Below are 19043 nucleotides of genomic sequence, written 5' to 3'. Positions count from 1 at the left end.
TTTTGGCTCACCACAACCTCTGCCTCCCAGGTTCAAGTGGTTGTCCTGCCTCAGCCTTCCCAGTACCTAGGATTACAGGCGTGCACCACCCTGCTTGGCTAATTTTTGTATTTTTGGCAGAGATGGGGTTTCTCCACGTTGCCCAGGCTGGTCTCGAATTCCTGAGGCTCAGGTGATCGCCTGTCTTGGCCTCCCAAAGTGCTGGGATTACAGGCCCAGCAGAGGCTCTTAACATTACAAAGCCAACTCTGTGTTGTTTGTTTGAGATAGGATCCCACTCTGCCACCAGACTGGAGTGCAAGTGCATGATCATAGCTCACTGCAGCCATGACCCCTTGGGCTCAGGTGATCCTCCCACCTCAGCCTCCTCAGTAGCTGAGACCACAGATGTGTGCCACCACACCCAGCTAATTTTATTTTTTTGCAAAGACAAGGTCTTGCTGTGTTACCCAGGCTGTTCTCAAACTCCTGGGTTCAAGCAATCCTCCCACCTTGGCCTGCCAAAGTGCTGGGATCTCTAGTGTGAGTCACCATGCCTGGCCAATGCTAAATCTTAGTATCGGGAACACACATCCATAAACTGCACCTCTCAAGGCGGCCACCAGTGGCACCTGGAGGACGTGTGTTTGGCCAACACTTCCAGCTCCTCTCTAATGGACACAAACACCTTATTATCCAAAGAGCTGGGAGCAGGCATCACTGACGGGTCAAAGTTTCAAGATCCATCATATGGGGAGATCCTACAAAAGAAGAATTTGTTGGCCAGGCAGGTGACAGAGAGAAAGTGGACGATCCCGGATAGGATGCATGTTGGCCGTAAACACCATGGGAAGAGGGTCAGTTTTTTTTTTTCGTTTTTTGTTTTTTTTTTTTTCTGAGATAGGGTCTCCCTCTGTCACCCAGGCTGGAGTGCAGTGGTGTGATCTCAGCTCACTGCAACCTCCACCTCCTGAGTTCAAGCAATTCTCCCACTTCAACCTCATGAGGAGCTGGGATTACAGGCGCGTGCCACCACGCCTGGCCAATTTTTGTATTTTTAGTAGAGACGGGGTTTCACCATGTTGGCCAGGCTGGTCTCGAACTCCTGACCTCAAGCAATCCTCCCACCTGGGCCTCCCAGAGTACGGGGATTACAGGCATGAGCCACCATGCCCAGCCAAGGCTCAGCTTCTTAACCAAAGAAAAGAGACTTTGCAGAGTGAGTCCCTCCCACCTTGGGGCTGGCCAGGCACACCAAGAGTAATGTCTTCAGGGCCTGCCAGCACAGAGGAGAATGGGCATGTGTGTGTGATGCCCAGCAAATGACCAGCACTGGCGCATTTCTGCATGTGGTTCGGCAGCCATCGCTGCCTCGAGCTTGTCCACGTGGCGGGATCCACATTGCAGAACCCCTCCTCTCCGGCATGCAGAGCAACAGCCGTATCCGGGTGTTCGTCCAGCTCTTTTGGGACCTTCACTAAACTTCAAGGCACGTGCCTGCCCTGTGCCTCAGTCACCTGGTGGTAACCCCAGTAAATGAGTCCTCCCGCCCACCTGCTGCTCTGAGGTGTCACCTGGAATCCGGGGAAAGGTCAGGAGGCCTGGAAAATGACGCCACCTCAGTCTTTGACCCCATGGACTTTGAAAACTGCCTGTGCGGTTGGCCTGAGTCAGGCCCTGGGAGTGCAATGGTTTCTGCGTGGGGCTGGGTTGGTCTGTGTTTCAGGTTCAGCTGATAGGACTTAGGGGCCAGTGGGGGTTCTGGTTTCTACGGTGAACAACAACAGGGCTGACCCAATTGCTTTGAGAGAATGTCTTTTCTTCAGTGGAACTGTGGACTTAAGAGGTGAACTTGGAAACACAGAGTAAAGCCCAAGCATGCCCACCCCCTTTGGCTCTCTGCATTTGCCTTTTTTTTTTTTTTTGAGACAGGGTTTTACTCTATCGCTCAGGCTGGGGTGCAGTGGCACAATCTCGGCTCACTGCAACCTCCACCTCCTGGGTTCAAGCAATTCAAATGCCTCAGCCTCCCAGGTAGCTGGGATTACAGATGTGTGCCACCACGCCTGGCTAATTTTTATATTTTTAGTAGAGACGGGGTTTCACCATGTTGCCCAGGATGGTCTCAAACTCCTGGTCTCATATGATCCTCCCACCTCAGCTTCCCAAAGTGCTGGGATTATAGGCGTGAGCCACCACACCTGGCCTTGGCTAATTCCTTAGTGTTCCAAAATCTGAGGGAGAAAAGGGGGCTCCAAGACACGTCTGATACCTCAGGCTTCTCACCCCACGCTGGCGCTGGGTGAGGTTTTTGCCTCTTACCAGGTGGCTGGGCTGGTTGGATTCACATCACCACAAGCAGGGCTTTCGGTGGAATAGAGGGTGGCTGGTGTCCTCCATCCCCTGACCTTACAGTATCTAGGGCTGTGGGAGCAGAGAGGCTCCGCCACTCCACCCTCAGCCCAGGTGGGCAGGGGTACCAACATGCACATCCTAGGTGCAGGGTGATTTGTGATGGGGTGCATGGAGCACAGGAGAGGGATCTCTGAACCTGTTTGGAGAGGGCGCAGAAGCTGGGAGGAGGGGGTGGGGAGCCTGGGGTGGGGGGAGGCTGGGGCCCCAGGAGAACACCCACCCCGGGAGGCCGGGGTACTTACCTTTGATGAGACGGACGAGGACAGGACAGCCTCGGCATCCTCACGCAATCGCACCGGGCCTTCCTTCACACCATTATCCATACCAGGCCTGCTCGGAATGGCAGGAGACTCGGTCCTGGGGGGGTAAGAGGAGGTGGTAAGATACGGCGAGATCCTGAGAGATGGCGGGTGTTCCCACCAGCCTTTTCCTATCCCGGTTTCTGGCTCCCTGCATGGGGAGGGATGCCCTCAACTGCATTCTGCGGCCACGGTCCTGTGTGTATTGCTTAATCATTTACAAAAGCCTTTCTTGTTGGCACTGGAATGTAATCCCCACAAACAGTCTGTTCTTTTTCCAAATCTGGTGCCCAGGGAGCAAACAGGCTCAGAGAAGTTAAGCAGCCAGCCAAGATCACACAGCTACCAGCAGGTTGTGGGGCTAGTGTGGCCGAGGTGCTCAGTGCTCCGTGCCAACACCGAGGTGCTTGGTGCCAATACCACTGTCGGGCCACACATCCAGTGGGCTTGTGTCAGCTTGGACCCAAGGGTCTCTGTCCACCGAAATTATTTATTATTTATTTATTTATTTATTTTACTTTTTGAGACGGAGTCTCACTCTGTCACCCAGGCTTGAGTGCAGTGGCACGATCTTGGCTCACTGCAACCTCTGCCTCCCAGGTTTAAGCAATTCTTGTGCTTCAGCCTCCCAAGTAGCTGGGACTACAGGCGCCCGCTACCGCACCCAGCTAATTTTTTATTTTTAGTAGAGATGGGGTTTCACCATGTTGGCCAGGCTAGTCTCGAACTCCTGACGTCAAGTTATCTGCCCGCCTTGAACTCCCAAAGTGCTGGGATTACAGGCATAAGCCACCGCACCTGGCCTATTTTTTTTTTCCACCCAGGCTTGAGTGTAGTAGCACAATCATAGCTCACTGCAGCCTCATATTCCTGAGCCCAAGTGATCCTCCCACCTTGGCCAGCTAAGGGTGATTTTTTTGTTTCTGTTTTGACAGAATCTCCCTCTGTAGCCCAGGCTAGAGTGCAGTGGCATGACCTTGGCTCAGTGCAGCCTCCGCCTTCTAGGTTCAAGTGATTCTTGTGCTTCAGCTTCTCAAGTACCTGGGATTATAGATGGTCACTGCCATGCCCAGGTTTTTTGTTGTTGTTGTTGTTTTAAGTAGAGCTAGGGTTTTGCCATGTTGGCCGGGCCGGTTTTGAATTCCTGGCCTCATGTGATCCTCCTGCTGTGGCCTCCCAAAGTGCTGGGATTACAAGCGTGAGCCACCACGTCTGACTGGGTTGGCTAATTTTTATTTTTCATTTTATATTTTGTAAAGACAGGGACTGACTATGTTGCCTCGGCTGGTCTGGAACTCCTGGGCTCAAGTGAACCTCTGGCCTCAGCCTCTCAAAATGCTGGGATTCCAGGCATGGCCACTGTGCCTGGTTAGTTCCCATACTTTAAAATCATCCAGTAAATGAAAACACATTACTACAAAGTGACGCAAAGGGTGCAGAGGCCCCAGAGCAGGCATCAGTGCCGGTGAGTAACGCTGTACAAAGTGCACTTGGGATTCTGCTACACCAGCCTCCACTGCTGACTCTTTCCTAGTGAAGATGGACCCATGGGCACTGGCTCTGGGAGAAACACCTGCTTCAAAGATGGGGCTGGAGAGAAAGGATGAGCTTGGAGCACGTGGAGGTGCCAGTCATGGAGGACATGCTCAGAAACAGAAACCAAAGCAGATGGGTGTGGTTAGGGGGTCATGGGCACCCTCCAAAAGAACCCCTGATGGCCAAAGCTGGAACAGTTTGAGTGGAAATGGAAAAAAACATAAAGCAGCCATGGATGAAAGCCTGAACTATAAAATAAATAACCATGCGTCCATATGATATAAACAAATGACAGAATAAGTAAGTATATGGTAGAGAAGAGACAAATCTCCCAGGCAAAGGATTCCCAAATAGTTCAGCAGCTTGGACCTCCAGGAGGGGCCATGCCTCCTACCCTCAGGTGTGGCTGCGCTTAGCGGCTTCTTTCTAAAGAGTGCAGTCTGGAAAGGGGGCTGTCAGTGACTGCAGCACAGAAACCTGATGGATCCCAGCTGGGCTAGGTGATCCAGGGCAACACTGGCTGGGATAAGTCAGGTGGATGCACTTGCCTCTGATGGAGTGTGACGACCAGGGTCTTCCTCCCCCAGATCCATCACCCCATCTGACCGTGAGAAAAACATCAGGCTGGGCGCAGTAGCTCACACCTGTAATCCCAGCACTTTGGGAGGCTGAGGTGGGCGGATCACGAGGTCAGGAGTTCGAGACTAGCCTGGCCAACCTGGCAAAATCCCATCTCTACTAAAAATACAAAAATTGGCTGGGCATGGTGGCGGGCACCTGTAATCTCAACTACTCGGGAGGCTGAGTCAGGAGAATCACTTGAACCCAGGAGGTGGAGGTTGCAGTGAGCTGAGATCATGCCACTGCATTCCAGCCTGGGTGACACAGTAGACTCTGTCTCAAAAGAAAGAAAAAGAAAAAACTCCAGACACATCCCAACAGAGGGGCATTCTCCAGCACCCCTGACCACTGCTCCCCCAAACAGTCACGGTCACCAAAAACAAGGACAGCCTGAGAAACCATCTCAGCCCAGAGAAGAGAAGTCTAAGGAGATGTGAGCGAGGTCAGGAGATCGAGACCATCCTGGCTAACACAGTGAAACCCTGTCTCTACTAAAAATACAAAAAAATTAGCCGGGCGTGGTGGCGGGCGCCTGTAGTCCCAGCTACTTGGGAGGCTGAGGCAGGAGAATGCCGTAAACCTGGGAGGCGGAGCTTGCAGTGAGCTGAGATCTGGCCACTGCACTCTAGCCTGGGCGACAGAGCGAGACTCCATCTCAAAAAGAAAAAAAAAAAAGGAGATGTGAGGACTAAAGGTCAGGTGAGATCCCTGGACAGAGAAAGGATATTCAGGAAAAACGGAGGAAACGTGAATAAAGTGTGGAGCTCCATTAATATTAATACTGTCTCAGCACTTGTTCATTAGTGAGGCAAATGCACCGCAGCACTGTGAGAGGTTACGCATAAGGGACGCTGGATGTGTGGGGTGTCGGGGAACTCAGTACAACCTTTGCAATTTTTCTGTAAATCTAAAACTACTCTTAGCTGGACGTGATGGCTCCCACCTGGAATCCCAGCACTTTGGGAGGCTGAGGTAGGAGGATCGCTTGAGCCCAGGAGTTTGAGACAAGCCTGGGCAACATAGTGAGACCCCATCTCTAGAGAAAAAAATTAGCTGGATGTGATGGCATGCACCCGTGGTCCCAGGTACTCAGGAGGCTGAGGTGAGAAGGTCGCCTGAGCCCAGGAGGTCGAGGCTGCAATGAGCTGTGATTTCAGTACACTCCAGCCTGGGTGACAGAGCAAGACTGGACTGGGTCTCAAAAAATAAAAATAAATAAAACTGCTCTCAAACAGACAGAAACCAGGTCCTAAAGACCTTTTCCAGCCGGTTGCTGGGGGTCGGCATCTTTCATCATCGGCCCGTGGGACACGCTGCGTCTGTTTCACCTTCCCCTGCAACCATCGGCCATGTCTGACTGCTGCCCAGCACCGCCCCTGACGCTACAGACCCTGGGGGCTGTGCTTGCACTTGGGTGCTCAGGTGAGAACAGTGCAGCCTCTCTACTTCTCGATTCCTAGAATTGAGGTGCTGGGTCAGGCAGCCTGGACACATTCTGCAAAGTCACCTTCCCCAGAAAGGATTCAGCCATTTGCCATCCCCCAACAGTGGGTGAGGTGCCCAAGGCCTGGGTCCTGGCCGAAGGGGGTCCCTCCCGTCCTCCTGTGGGCTCTTGCTCTGAGCTCCTCAGGAGGTCACAGTCCTGTGAGGAACAGTCTCCCCAGGAGGGCATTGCAGCCTCAGACCCTCCCTTGGCTGCACCTGCCCAGCCTCTGTGAACAAGAAGAGCCACCAGCCAGGGCTGCCTACAGTGCCCCTGGTACCATCCTTCGCTGGATCACCTGCCCAGGGCCAGGGCTCAGCCTCGAATGGCACCCATAGACATAGACAAAGTCACTGTGCAACCTGGCCGGAACTACACAAGTGTGCTGGGCCCTGCAGGTGACAGAGCACTGAGGGCAGTTGGGGCTGGGGGACGTACCTGGAGGACCTGGAGGGGGCGGAACCATGGCCCCTGAAAGATACATCCTGCCCCCAGAACCTGTGAATGTGACACTTTTACGAAAAAGGGTCTGTGAAGATGTGATAATCACAAGGCAAGATCTCTAGATGAGGGTTAAGGTGGGCCCTAAGTGCAATGACTGGTGTCCTTGTAAGAGACAGAGTAGGAGACACAGACACAGAAGGGAGGGCTGAGGATGAGGCCTGGAGCACGGTAGGCCACCACAGCCGGTGCGTGATCCCACAGCACAAGAACGGCCTGCTTCTGTTCCAGCTGCGTCCTCATCCCTTGATGAGGTCAAGGAGACAGTCGCGGCACCACCAGCACCCACCACCCTCCCCGTCTCAACAAGAAGAGGGCCCCAGGGCACTAATGCCTGCAACCATCAGAGACACAGGTTTTCATGACATTCTCTTTGTTGTTGTTGCTGTTTTATAGTCAGGGTCTTGCTCTGTTGCCCAGGCTTGAGTGCAGTGGCACAATCATAGCTCACTGTAGCCTCGACCTCCTGAGCTCAAGCGATCCTCCCACCTCAGCCTCCTGAATAGCTGGAATTATAGGCTCATGCCACCACACCTGGCTAAGTTTTTCATTTTCTGTAGAGACAGGGTCTTCTTATGTTGCCCAGGCTGGTCTTGAACTCCTGGGCTCAAGTGATCCTCCTGCCTCAGCCTCCCAAAGCGCTGGGAGTCCAGGTGGGAGCCACCGCACCTGGCCATAACATTCTTGTGTTTCCACTGTACTTAGTTTGTTTTTTCCCATCACCTCCCATTTTGCAGTAATATTGAATTTATTTTTAAGGCAGTGATACAAACTTTTATTTTATTTTATTTTTATTTTTATTTTTATTTTTGAGACAGAGTTTCGTGCTTGTTGCCCAGGCTGGAGTGCAGTGGTGCAATCTTGGCTCACTGCAACCTCCACCTCTTGGGTTCAGGCAATTCTCCTACCTCAGCCTCCCGATTAGCTGGGATCACAGGCACGTACCACCACACCTGGTTATTTTTTTGTATTTTTAGTAGAGACAGGGTTTCACCATGTTGGCCAGGCTGGTCTCAGACTCCTTACCTCGAGAGGTGATCCACTTGTGTTGGCCTCCTAAAGTGCTGGGATTACAGGCGTGAGCCACCGCGCCTGGCCCAAACTACCTTTAGATGAATTTAAGTTAGAAAAGACAACCATTAAGTGAATTCTAGAACTGGGTAGGGCAGACCGCAGATCTGGGGGAAGAGGTCCCCGAGGATTTCAGCAGAAACGGGCCCAAGAGTCACGCTTTTGTCTTTCGTCACAGCAGAAGGATGCTGCCTGTGGTCAGGAGTAAGCCATGTTTGCTGCAGCTCAGGAAGGCAAAGGGAAAAGCCATGTGACATCCTGGACCCTGGGGACCACAGTGAGAACAAGGGATGGGTTTCGAGACATGATAGCCTAAAATACGACCTCGGCCTTTGAGAAAACAGAAGCAGGAAGCACTGTTCCCTTTCCCTTCTCCCCAGAAGCAGGTCATGAGACTCTCAGGTGGAGAGTGCCTCCCGTATACCTGGAGGAGGGAGCAGAAGATGCAGAGATGCCAAGAAGAACCTGAACAAACAGGTCTTGCTAAGTTCCCCCAAGGTTATTACCATTAAATCAGAAGCCTTTTTTTTTTTTTTTTTTGAAGTGGGGGGTCTCACCCAGGCTGGTCTTGAACTCCTGGGCTCAAGTGATCCTCCTGCCTTGGCCTCCCAAAATGCTGGGATTACAGGTGTTTGCCACTGTGCCCAGACAGATCAGACCCTTTTGCCCTTCAGTTAGACTTGCCCATGACTCTAATCTTCATCAAATCTAACATAAACATACTCAGGTTTACCTGTTTTAGGGGGAGGTCTTTGTTTCCGTATAAAGGCTCCCAAGTCACGTAAAACTTGTATTAAATAAATTTGTCTGCTTTTATCTTGTTAATCTGCCTTTTGTTACAGGGGCCTCAGCCATGAACCTAAGATGGGTGAGAAAAAAATATTTTCCTCCCCTGCACGGAGCGGCCACTTGGGGTGGCACCTTTGCCCCTTAATAAGCAAGCAGACACCTGGCTATGACTTTCAAGAAGAGGTGAAACTGACACGGGACTTCCTAGGCATCATTTGGGGCGGTTGGGGGACAGACACGCTTGGTTTTGCTTCAAAACCCAAACTTGGCCTTCTCAAAATGTAAGTCACTCACAAGTTCAAAGATTATTTATAGCCAGGCGCAGTGGCTCACGCCTGTAATCCCAGCACTTTGGGAGGCCGAGGCGGGCGGATCACGAGGTTCGGAGATCGAGACCATCCTGGCTAACATGGTGAAACCCCGTCTCTACTAAAAATACAAAAAATTAGTCGGGTGTGTTGGTGGATGCCTGTAATCCCAGCTACTGGGGAGGCTGAGGCAAGAGAATGGCGTGAACCCGGAAGGCGGAGCTTGCAGTGAGCCAAGATTGCGCTACTGCACTCCAGCCTGGGCAACAGAGCGAGACTCCATCTCAAAAAAAAAAAAAAAAAAAAAAAAAGATTATTTATATAAAATAGGATCTGCAGGCCAAGGGGGGATAGGACACTAGATTGGCCACTTGTCAAAGTTTGTGCCTAAGAAAGCAATCTTTGGAAAGAGCCCAAGGAAAGCTTAGAAGGCAGACTCTTGCTCTCCCCTCCAGGGACCCCCAGTGGAACAGACATTCCTGCTGAAATGCCTTATTCTTCTCAGCTGATTTGTTAAGAGTTTAGAGTGGTTTTTTGTTTTGTTTTGTTTTGTTTTTTGAGACATAGTCTCGCTCTGTCACCCAGGCTGGAGTGCAGTGGTGTGATCTCGGCTCACTGCAAGCTCTGCCTCCCAGGTTCAAGTGATTCTCCTGCCTCGGCCTCACAAGTAGCCGGGATTGCAGGCGTGTGCCGCCATGTGCAGCTAATTTTTGCATTTTTTTTGTAAAGACGGGGTTTCACCATGTTGGGCAGGCTGGTCTCGAACTCCTAACCTCAGGTGATCCACCTGCCTCAGCCTCTCAAAGTGCTGGGATTACAGGCATGAGCTACCACACCCGACTGCCTGGAATCTTTTTTTTTTAATTATATATATATATATATATATATATATATATATATATATATATATAATTTATTATTATTAATTTTTTTTTGAGATGGAGTCTTGCTCTGTCACCCAGGCTAGAGTGCGCTGCTGTGATCTTAGCTCACTGCAACCTCCACCTCCCAGGTTCAAGCGATTCTCTCCTGCCTCAGCCTCCTGAGTAGCTGGGATTACAGGCACGCATTACCATGCCTGCCTAACTTTTTTGTATTTTTACTAGAGATGGGGATTTACCACATTGGTCAGGCTGGTCTCAAACTCCTGACCTCGTGATCCGCCCTCCTCAGCCTCCCAAAGTGCTGAGATTATAAGCTTGAGGCCTCGCGCCCAGCCCTGGAATCTGTTTTAAAGTTCAACTGCACATTTGTCAAATTCAGAGTATAAGTTGAGCTCTCTCTAAAGGGTGTTACCACGCTTTGTTTCAGGAAGTACAGAAAGAACAGGTGCCCGTTTGAATCAAAGTTGAGGATCACTGGCCAGGTGCAGTGGCTCATGCCTATAATCCCACCACTTTGGGCCAAGGTGGGCAGATCACTTGAGGCCAGGAGTTCGAGACCAGCTTGGGCAACATGGCAAAACCCCGTCTCTACTAAAAATACAAAAATTAGTCAAGTGTGGTGGTGCATGCCTTAGTCCCAGCTACTTGGGAGGCCGAGGCAGGAGAATCGCTTGAACTCGGGAGGCAGAGGTTACAGTGAGCCGAGATCGTGCCAATGCACTCCATCCTGGGCATCAGAAAGAAACGCTGTCTCAAAAAGCAAAACAAAAAGAAAAGGCCGGACGCAGTGGCTCACATCTGTAATCCGAGCACTTTGGGAGGCCAAAACAGGGGGATCACAAGGTGAGGACATGAAGACCATCTTGGCTAACATGGTGAAACCCCGTCTCTACTAAAAAATACAAAAAAAAAAAAAATTAGTTGGACGTAGTGGCACATGCCTATAATCCCAGCTACTCAGGAGGGATTGCTTGAACCCAGGAAGCGGAGGTTGTGGTGAGCCGAGATTGTGCCACTGCACTTCAGCCTGGGTGACAGAGCGAGACTTTGTCTCAAAAAAAAGAAACAAAAGAAAAACTTGAAGATCAGATTTATATGCAGGGCTGGGGTGGAGTCTGGAACCTTTCCTTAGAAACTCCTGGTAAGAGGCAGAAGAGGTGCAGGACAATGGCCAGTCCATACATGGCAACAAAACTGTGGCCCAAAACCTGTGCAGTAACCAGCTCTGGAAACCAACTACCAACCTCTGCAGCAATGCTCAGGACCTGGTCAATGATTGCAGCTTCTCTAACATTGGCCCCCACTTCCAACTCAGGACCAACCAGAGAAAGCCAACTGTGCTTCCCTAAGCAACCCCACAGGACATCCGCTGTTAGCTGGCTGCCCCTAGCTTCCCCAGACCGACAGCCTCCTGTGGGCTCACTTGAGCCTGCCCTTTTCCACTCCACAGCTCTCCCTCTCCCCTGCCTGCCTTAGAGCTTTGGCTGACTCCCTTGCAAACTCTGAATAAGCAGCCTGTGCTGCTCTCATTTGGATGGTCTTTGTTCTTCCAAGTAGCTCAGTAAATGGGGGGAGAAGAGACAGCACTTCCTTACAGTTGCATTTCAATTAACAAATGCAGATGGAATGACGGAAATAGAAAACACCATTAGGCAAAGGCCAGTATTAATTATTGCCATCAAGAACCATGGGGACAGCCGGGCACGGTGGTTCACACCTGTAATCCCAGCACTTTGGGAGGCCGAAATGGGTGGATCATTTGAGGTCAGAAGTTCAAGACCAGCCTGGCCAACATGGTGAAACCCTGTCTCTACTAAAAATGCAAAAATCAGCTGGGTGTGGTGGTGTGTGTCTGTAATCCCAGCTACTCGGGAGGCTGAGGCAGGAGAATTGCTTGAACCTGGGAGGTGCAGGTTGCTGTGAGCTGAGATCATGCCACTGCACTCCAGCCTAGGTGACAGAGCGAGACTGTGTCACAAACACACACAAAAAAGAGATCCTGACATCTGTGACAATTCAGATTAATTTAGAAGATACATGAATAACCGAATAAGCCAGGCACAGAAAGACGATGCTGCATGATCTCACTTATATGTGGAATTAGAAAAAAAAAAATCAAATACATAGGAATAGAGTAAAATGGCAGTTACCAGGAGCAGGGGGAAATGGGAAGATTGTAGATCAAACAGAACAGAATTATAGTTATGCAAGGCAAGTATGCTAGAGATCTAATGGACATATGAGGACTATAGTTAATAACACTGTATCAATTACTGATAACCTCAACCTCCCCACCCACTGCCCCCCTACACACGGTAACTACATGAGATGATTTTTATATTAGTTTGTAGTTTGTTTGACTGTAGTAATCAATTCACTATATATCAAAGTAAATATATTAGAACAACACATTGTCCAGCCTGGGCAACATGGCAAAACACCATCTCTACAAAAAATACAAAAATTAGCCAGGTGTGGTGGCATGTACCTGTAGTCCCAGCTACTCGGGAGCCTGAGGCAGGAGGATCATCTGAAACCAAGCTGAGGCTGCAGTGAGCTGAGATCGCACCACTGCAGTCCAGCCTGGGTGAAAGAGCAAGACCATGTCTCAAAAAATAAAAAAATAAAAATAAAACCCCCTAAAACCACACAACATGTTGTACATGTTAAATATAAACAATTTAGGCCGGGCGCAGTGGCTCACGCCTATAATCCCAGCACTTTGGGAGGCCGAGGCGGGCGGATCACAAGGTCAGGAGATCGAGACCATGGTGAAACCCTGTCTCTACTAAAAATACAAAACATTAGCCGGGCGCGGTGGCGGGTGCCTGTAGTCCCAGCTACTCAGGAGGCTGAGGCGGGAGAATGGCGTGATCCCGGGAGGCGGAGCTTGCAGTGAGCCGAGATTACGCCACTGCACTCCAGCCAGGGGGACAGAGCGAGACTCCATCTAAAAAAAAAAAAGAAAAAAAAAATATATATATATATAATTTAAAAATGTTATTTCAAAAAAAATGGACCAGCTTAAAGAAAATAAAACCATGGGCAGATGCTACAATGAGTGGGTGAAAACAGGATGCGAAACGGTGTTTGCGTGGTCTCTGAGCATCTTCCCACAAGACACTTAATCATTTCTCTGGACTGGGTGCAGTGGCTCACGCCTGTAATCCCAGCACTTTGGGATGCCGAGGCAGGTGGATCACCTGAGGTCAGGAATTCGAGATCAGCCTGGGCAACATGGTGAAACCCCGTTTCTATTAAAAATACAAAAATTAGCCAGGTGTAGTGGTGCTCACCTGTAGTCCCAGCTACTCAAGAGGCTGAGGCAGGAGAATCACTTGAATCCGGGAGGCAGAGGTTGCAGTGAGCCATGATCGTGCCACTGTACTCCAGCCTGGGTGACAGAGCAAGACTCCCTCATAAATAAATAAATAAAGTGCTAAAACAAAGAAAGCCTGGAGAAAACCAGCAGCTTCTAGGGCATGCCAAGTCTGGGAAACACATTGGGTGTCTGTGGCTATAGAAGGACTGGCCTGTTGATCTGGCTCCTCTTGGTCCAGGCCCTTCAGGGCACATGATCCCAAGGGGCACTGTGGAGGGTGCCTCTGATCCAGCATGGCTACACCCAGGGGCTCAGTGCAGAGGGGCAGCGTAGGGCACTGGCAGCCCCAGTTTTCAGGGAACCCATTGTCCTTCTCAGCAGAGTGTACATTGACCTTGGCTGGCTCCCTCCCTTCTCCTCTCCTTTTCTGGGAACAGGGTTTCTGGGGCCATGCTCAGGCAAAGGCTTTCCTTCCTCCAGGGCCTGTTTCTACCTCTGCATGTGGGGGTGAGAATGGGGTGAAGACACAGGCACCCACACAACACAATAGTGGCTACTGGCCGGGTGTAGTGGCTCATACCTGTAATCCTAACACTTTGGGAGGCCGAGGCAGGCCTCACCTGAAGTTCGAGACCAGCTTGGGCAAAATGGCAAAAGCCCGTTTCTACTAAAAATACAAAAATTAGGTGGGCATGTGGTGGGCACCTGTAATCCCAGCTACTTGGGAGGCTGAGGCAGAAGAGCTTGAACCCGGGAAGCGGAGGTTGCAGTGAGCTGAGATCGCGGCACTGCACTCCAGCCTAGGCAACAGAACAAGACTCCTCAAAAAAAGAAAAAAAGTGGCTGTTGTTCTGAGATCCCTTTGCCCCTGTGCTTTGGAATCCTCCCAGCCTTAACTGAGGAGTCTCAGTTCAGCTTCACAGCTGGGGAAGCTGAGGCAGTCTGGGTGCTTACCTGAGGCCACAGCCTAGCTAGTGGTGCCTAGCTGGGCTGAAGACAATGGTGACAATCACTGCCGCTAATGACTGGGGGCACCGTGGTTCCTCTTTACCCCTCATGGTGAGGTGCTGTTTCCCTTCTCTGCAGATGAAACTCAGGGAAGTTTGGCCAACTTCAAGGACAGAGGGACTCAGGCCCCAGTGCAGGACCTGAAAGCCACAGCTGGGTCCTTCTCCATGGAGTCTGGCCCCTAGGCAGCCCACAGCCACCAAGGTGAGTCTCAACATCATTTCATCAAGCCCTCTAGAGGACCATGTACCCCCTCCTTTTTTTTTTTTTTTTTTTGAGATGGGGTCTTGCTATGTTGCCCAGGCTGGTCTGGAACACCTGGGCTCAAGTAATCCTCCTGCCTTACCTCACCTCCCCAGTAGTTGGGATGTGTGTGAACCACCTTGCCCTGCCATGTGCCCTTACTCAAGATTTTGCTTAACCTAAAGGAACAGCCAGTTCTGGGGGCGAGGAGGGCAACTTACCCCAGGTGACCCACACCTGGACCTCTTGGGTAAGGTGGGTTCAGCTAGGGCCTCTGTTAAGTGGGTATTCCCCATTCCTTACTCTACTCTTTGGAAGCAGCCCAGTCTGATGGGATGGGGACGGGTTAAGCTCCACCTCCAGGAAGGAGAAGCACCGATGGATAGGACTTGGAATTATTCCACAGGGACGGCTCTCTCTCCTCCCCCATTTATTTTTGCAGTCATTGATTCCTGTCTGTGTGGCCTTGTGGATATTCACTTTGCACTGTCCATTAAACCCAAATGCTCCATTACCCTCTGGGGATGCGATGCTATACATCCACCGCCGTAGGCAAAGAAGTGGGTTTGGGGAGGGAGGGTGGGTGGAGATTTCACTGGATGAAGAGGTTGCGCCGAACTCAGGTGGCTGGAGACACTGACCTCTACCTATGGGCCCCAATCCTGACTATGCAGATGTAGAGGGGAGGCGGGGCCTGTGGTGGATACGGGGTGGGAGATTGTGTGTGCAGCACCCTGGAGGTGCCCGCAGGGGCATGCTGTGGTGGTGGGGTGCGGGCAGGTATGTGCAGAGTCCGGGCATGCTGCGGTGGTGGGGTGTAGGCAGGTGTGTGCAGGGCCCTGGAGGTGCCTGCAGGGGCATGCTGGGGTGGTAGGGTGCGGGCAGGTGTGTGCAGGGCACTGGAGGTGCCTGCAGGGGCATGCTGGGGTGGTAGGGTGCGGGCAGGTGTGTGCAGGGCCCTGGAGGTGCCTGCAGGGGCATGCTGGGGTGGTAGGGTGCAGGCAGGTTTGTGCAGGGCCTGGAGATGCATTTAGAGGCAGTTGGGTCCAGGATGGTGTGTGCAGGGACTGGGAGGTGCATGCTGGGGCAGTGGAGTATGCAGGAGTGAGGTACCCTTTCACTTTTTCTGGGGCTCTCTGCCCCTTGCTCAGGTTGTACCTCTGCTCTGCATCCTCACTGCTCCTGTGACTTCCCTCCACAACACTCGTTCACTGTGCTGGCCTGGCTTGGTGCCTGTGCAGTGAGTGCCAAGGGTTTGCCAATTCACGCCTTCGCCCTTGAGGTAAGAGGAGCCCCAGAAAAGGTTGAATGATGCTGCTGGGCAGGGCGGGGGCAGGAGGCCAGAAAGCCGAGGCTGGAGGTCCTGAAACCCTCTTGTCCTGACATTTGGGATGACTTCCCTGGAAAGGGGAACCTTAAGGACCACCATAATGGGCTGCATTGGGCTCAGTGATGGCACTCAAAGATGTCTGTATCCTAAACCCTAGACACCAAGAATATGTGATCTTACATGACAAAAGGGACTTTTTAGATGTGATGAAGTTAAGGGTCTTGAGATGGGGGAGACTGTCCTGGATTATCTGGATGGCCCCAGTGTAATCACCAGGGTCCCGATGAGCGGGATGCAGGAGAGGCCAGGTGCAGTGGCTCACACCTTGTAATCTCAGCACTTTGGGAGGTGGGAAGATCGCTTGAGGGCCAGATGAGACCAGCCTGGGTAACACAGTGAGACCCCATTTGTACAAGAAATTTAAAAATTAGCTGGGTGTGGCCAAGTGCAGTGGCTCACGCCTATAATACCAGCACTTTGGGAGGCTGAGGCAGGTGGATCACCTGAGGTCAAGAGTTCATGACCAGCCTGGCCAATTGGTGAAACCTCACCTCTACTAAAAATACAAAAAAAAATTAGCTTGGTGTGGTGGCACCAAGTGAGCCGAGATCGCCCCACTACCCTCTAGCCTGGGTGACAGAGGGAGACTCCATCTCAACAACAACAACAACAAATATTAGCTGGGCGTGGTGGCACATACCTGTAGGAGGCCAAGATGGGAGGATGGCTTGAGCCCAGGAGTTGGAGGCTGCAGTGAGGTGTGATCACACCACCGAACCCCAGCCTGGGCGACGCAGCAAGACTTTGTCTCAAAAAAAAAAAAAGAAAAGGCCAAGATCAGTGGCTCATGCCTATAATTCCAGCATTTTGGGAGGCCAACGAAGGTGGATCAGTTGAGGTCAGGCATCGAGACCAGCCTGGTCGGCATGGCAAAACCCTGTCTCTTTCAAAAAATACAAAAATTAGCTGGGTGTGGTGGCACATTCCTGTAGCCCCAGCTACTTGGGTGGCTGAGGCATGAGAATTGCCTGAACCTGGGAGGTGGAGGTTGCACCACTGCACTCCAGCCTGGGTGATGGAGCAAGACTCTGTCAGGAAAGGAAAGGAAAAGGAAAAGGACCAGAAAGAACAAAGATAGAGGCAGGAGAGTTGGAGATGTGAGTGTGCTCCACTGCTGGCTTTAGAGTTGGAGGGAGAGGCCCCAGGGGATAGAAGCTGGGAAAGGCAAAGACACAGATTCTCTTCTTGAGCCTCCAGAAGAAAACCAGCCCTGCACTCCCAGTTTAGACTCCTGATGTCCAGAACCTAAAGATGACAAACGTGTTGCTTTACGCCTCCACGTCTGTGGTGGTTACAGCGGCAACAGGAAGTGGACACAGGCTGTCACAAGGGAAGAGGACCAACTGGCCTAGTGGCCAGGGGAGTGACAGGAGGTGGACGTCAGGCTGACGTCAAATAAGCAGTCACTAGAGCTGCCAGCCCTGGTGGGAGTGGTCCCAGGAGGCTGATCACTCCCATGGCAATGTGTACCCAGACTTGCAACCAGCGACCAGGTGATCAGGTCGACCTCCCTGAGGGGCAGTGTCCAAGGCATGGCAGAGCCACATTCCAGCCACAAAATGCCATGGGGCTAGTGAAGGAAGGAGTGGGTCTCCAGGACAGAGGTCACTCAGCTAAAGGAGCGAAAAGGACAGTGAGACAGGGAAGCCAGAGGATACCACGGGACCACTCAGGTGACAGCATGGGGCCTGGATGGTAGGCTTTGGTGGAGGGAGGTGGCAGATGCCTCAGGAGCCTATCCAGGTTCTGCCTGAGACCTGGAGGTGGTGAGGTCATTTCCTGGGACAGGGAGGCTTGGATGGGTTGTGGGAGGAAGCCCTGGTTCCCATGACCCCCACCCTCAGTGGCATTCTCCTCTTTGTCACTATAAGGTACAGGTGGTTTACACCCATCAGCCCCCACCTTGGCTTCCCAAGCGAGAAGAGGTTGTCAGAATTACTGGTACCACCTGAGTGTCCCATGACACTGCCAGGGACACTATAAGGAAAAAACATGAAATATGCTTCCGTTTATTTAAAAACAGACCGGCCAACTGGCACTGGAAACAGCTTGTTTCCAGGTTCTGTTGTTGGGGTGTCACTTCCTCTTGTCATCACCCCCTGCCAGACTGGTCATACTGGTTGTCCCTGTGGTTCCTTATAGGTCCAGTGCTGGAAAGTCACCCCCGGGGCCACTTGGCAGAAATGTGCCCCAATGACAAGTCTGCGGGGACAGCATTTCTCCCTTCCTCCGTTCCTCCCTTCCTCCCTCCCTCCCTCCTTTCTTCTCTTTCTTCTCTCTCTCTCTCTCTTTTCTTTTCAGGGTCTCGCTCTGTCACCCCGGTAGGAGTGCAATGGCATAATCAGCTCATTGTAACTTCAAACTCCTGGACTCAAGGGATTCCTCAAACTCCTGCCTCAACTTCCTGAGTAGCTGGGACTACACATGTGCACCACCATGCCTGGTCAATTTCCCTCCCTCCCTCCTTTTTTTTTTTTCTTTAAATTTTTAATTTTTTTTTTTTTTTTTTGAGACGGAGTCTCGCTCTGTCACCCAGGCTGGAGTGCAGTGGCCGGATCTCAGCTCACTGCAAGCTCCGCCTCCCGGGTTTATGCCATTCTCCTGCCTCAGCCTCCCGAGTAGCTGGGACTACAGGCACCCACCACCTCGCCCAGCTAAGTTTTTGTATTTTTAGTAGAGACGGGGTTTCACTGTGTTAGCCAGGATGGTCTCGATCTCCTGACCTCGTGATCCGCCCGTCTCGGCCTCCCAAAGTGCTGGGATTACAGGCTTGAGCCACCGCGCCCGGCCTTTTTTTTTTTTTTTTTTTGAGACGGAGTCTCGCTCTGTCGCCCAGGCTGGAGTGCAGTGGCCGGATCTCAGCTCACTGCAAGCTCTGCCCCCCGGGTTTACGCCATTCTCCTGCCTCAGCCTCCCGAGTAGCTGGGACTACAGGCGCCCGCCACCTCGCCCGGCTAGTTTTTTGTATTTTTAGTAGAGACGGGGTTTCACCGTGTTAGCCAGGATGGTCTCAATCTCCTGACCTCGTGATCCGCCCGACTCGGCCTCCCAAAGTGCTGGGATTACAGGCTTGAGCCACCGCGCCCGGCCGCTTTTTTTTTTTTAAATAGGGTCTCTCTCTGTTGCCCAGGCTGGAGTGCAGTAGCGCAATCTCAGGTCACTGCAGCTTTGATCTCCTGGGCTCAAGAGACCCT

General features: G+C 51.7%; 1 protein-coding gene across 3 annotated transcripts in view; it reads right to left on the bottom strand.

Moving 5' to 3' along the window:
• SLC25A42 (solute carrier family 25 member 42) overlaps window positions 1–19043 on the bottom strand; it is a 48328-nt gene that overhangs the window by 12523 nt on the left and 16762 nt on the right. For 2 of the 3 annotated variants that reach the window (XM_077977043.1, NM_001194691.1), the window contains 1 exon segment: window positions 2637–2751. In XM_077977043.1, coding sequence (XP_077833169.1) covers window positions 2637–2717 — 81 coding nt within the window. In that variant the 5' untranslated portion in view covers window positions 2718–2751. 3 annotated transcript variants of the gene reach the window in all.

Source organism: Macaca mulatta, chromosome 19 (assembly GCF_049350105.2).
Source record: "Macaca mulatta isolate MMU2019108-1 chromosome 19, T2T-MMU8v2.0, whole genome shotgun sequence".
Taxonomy (NCBI): Eukaryota; Metazoa; Chordata; class Mammalia; order Primates; family Cercopithecidae; genus Macaca; species Macaca mulatta.
This window is presented reverse-complemented; position numbering and strand designations above follow the sequence as displayed.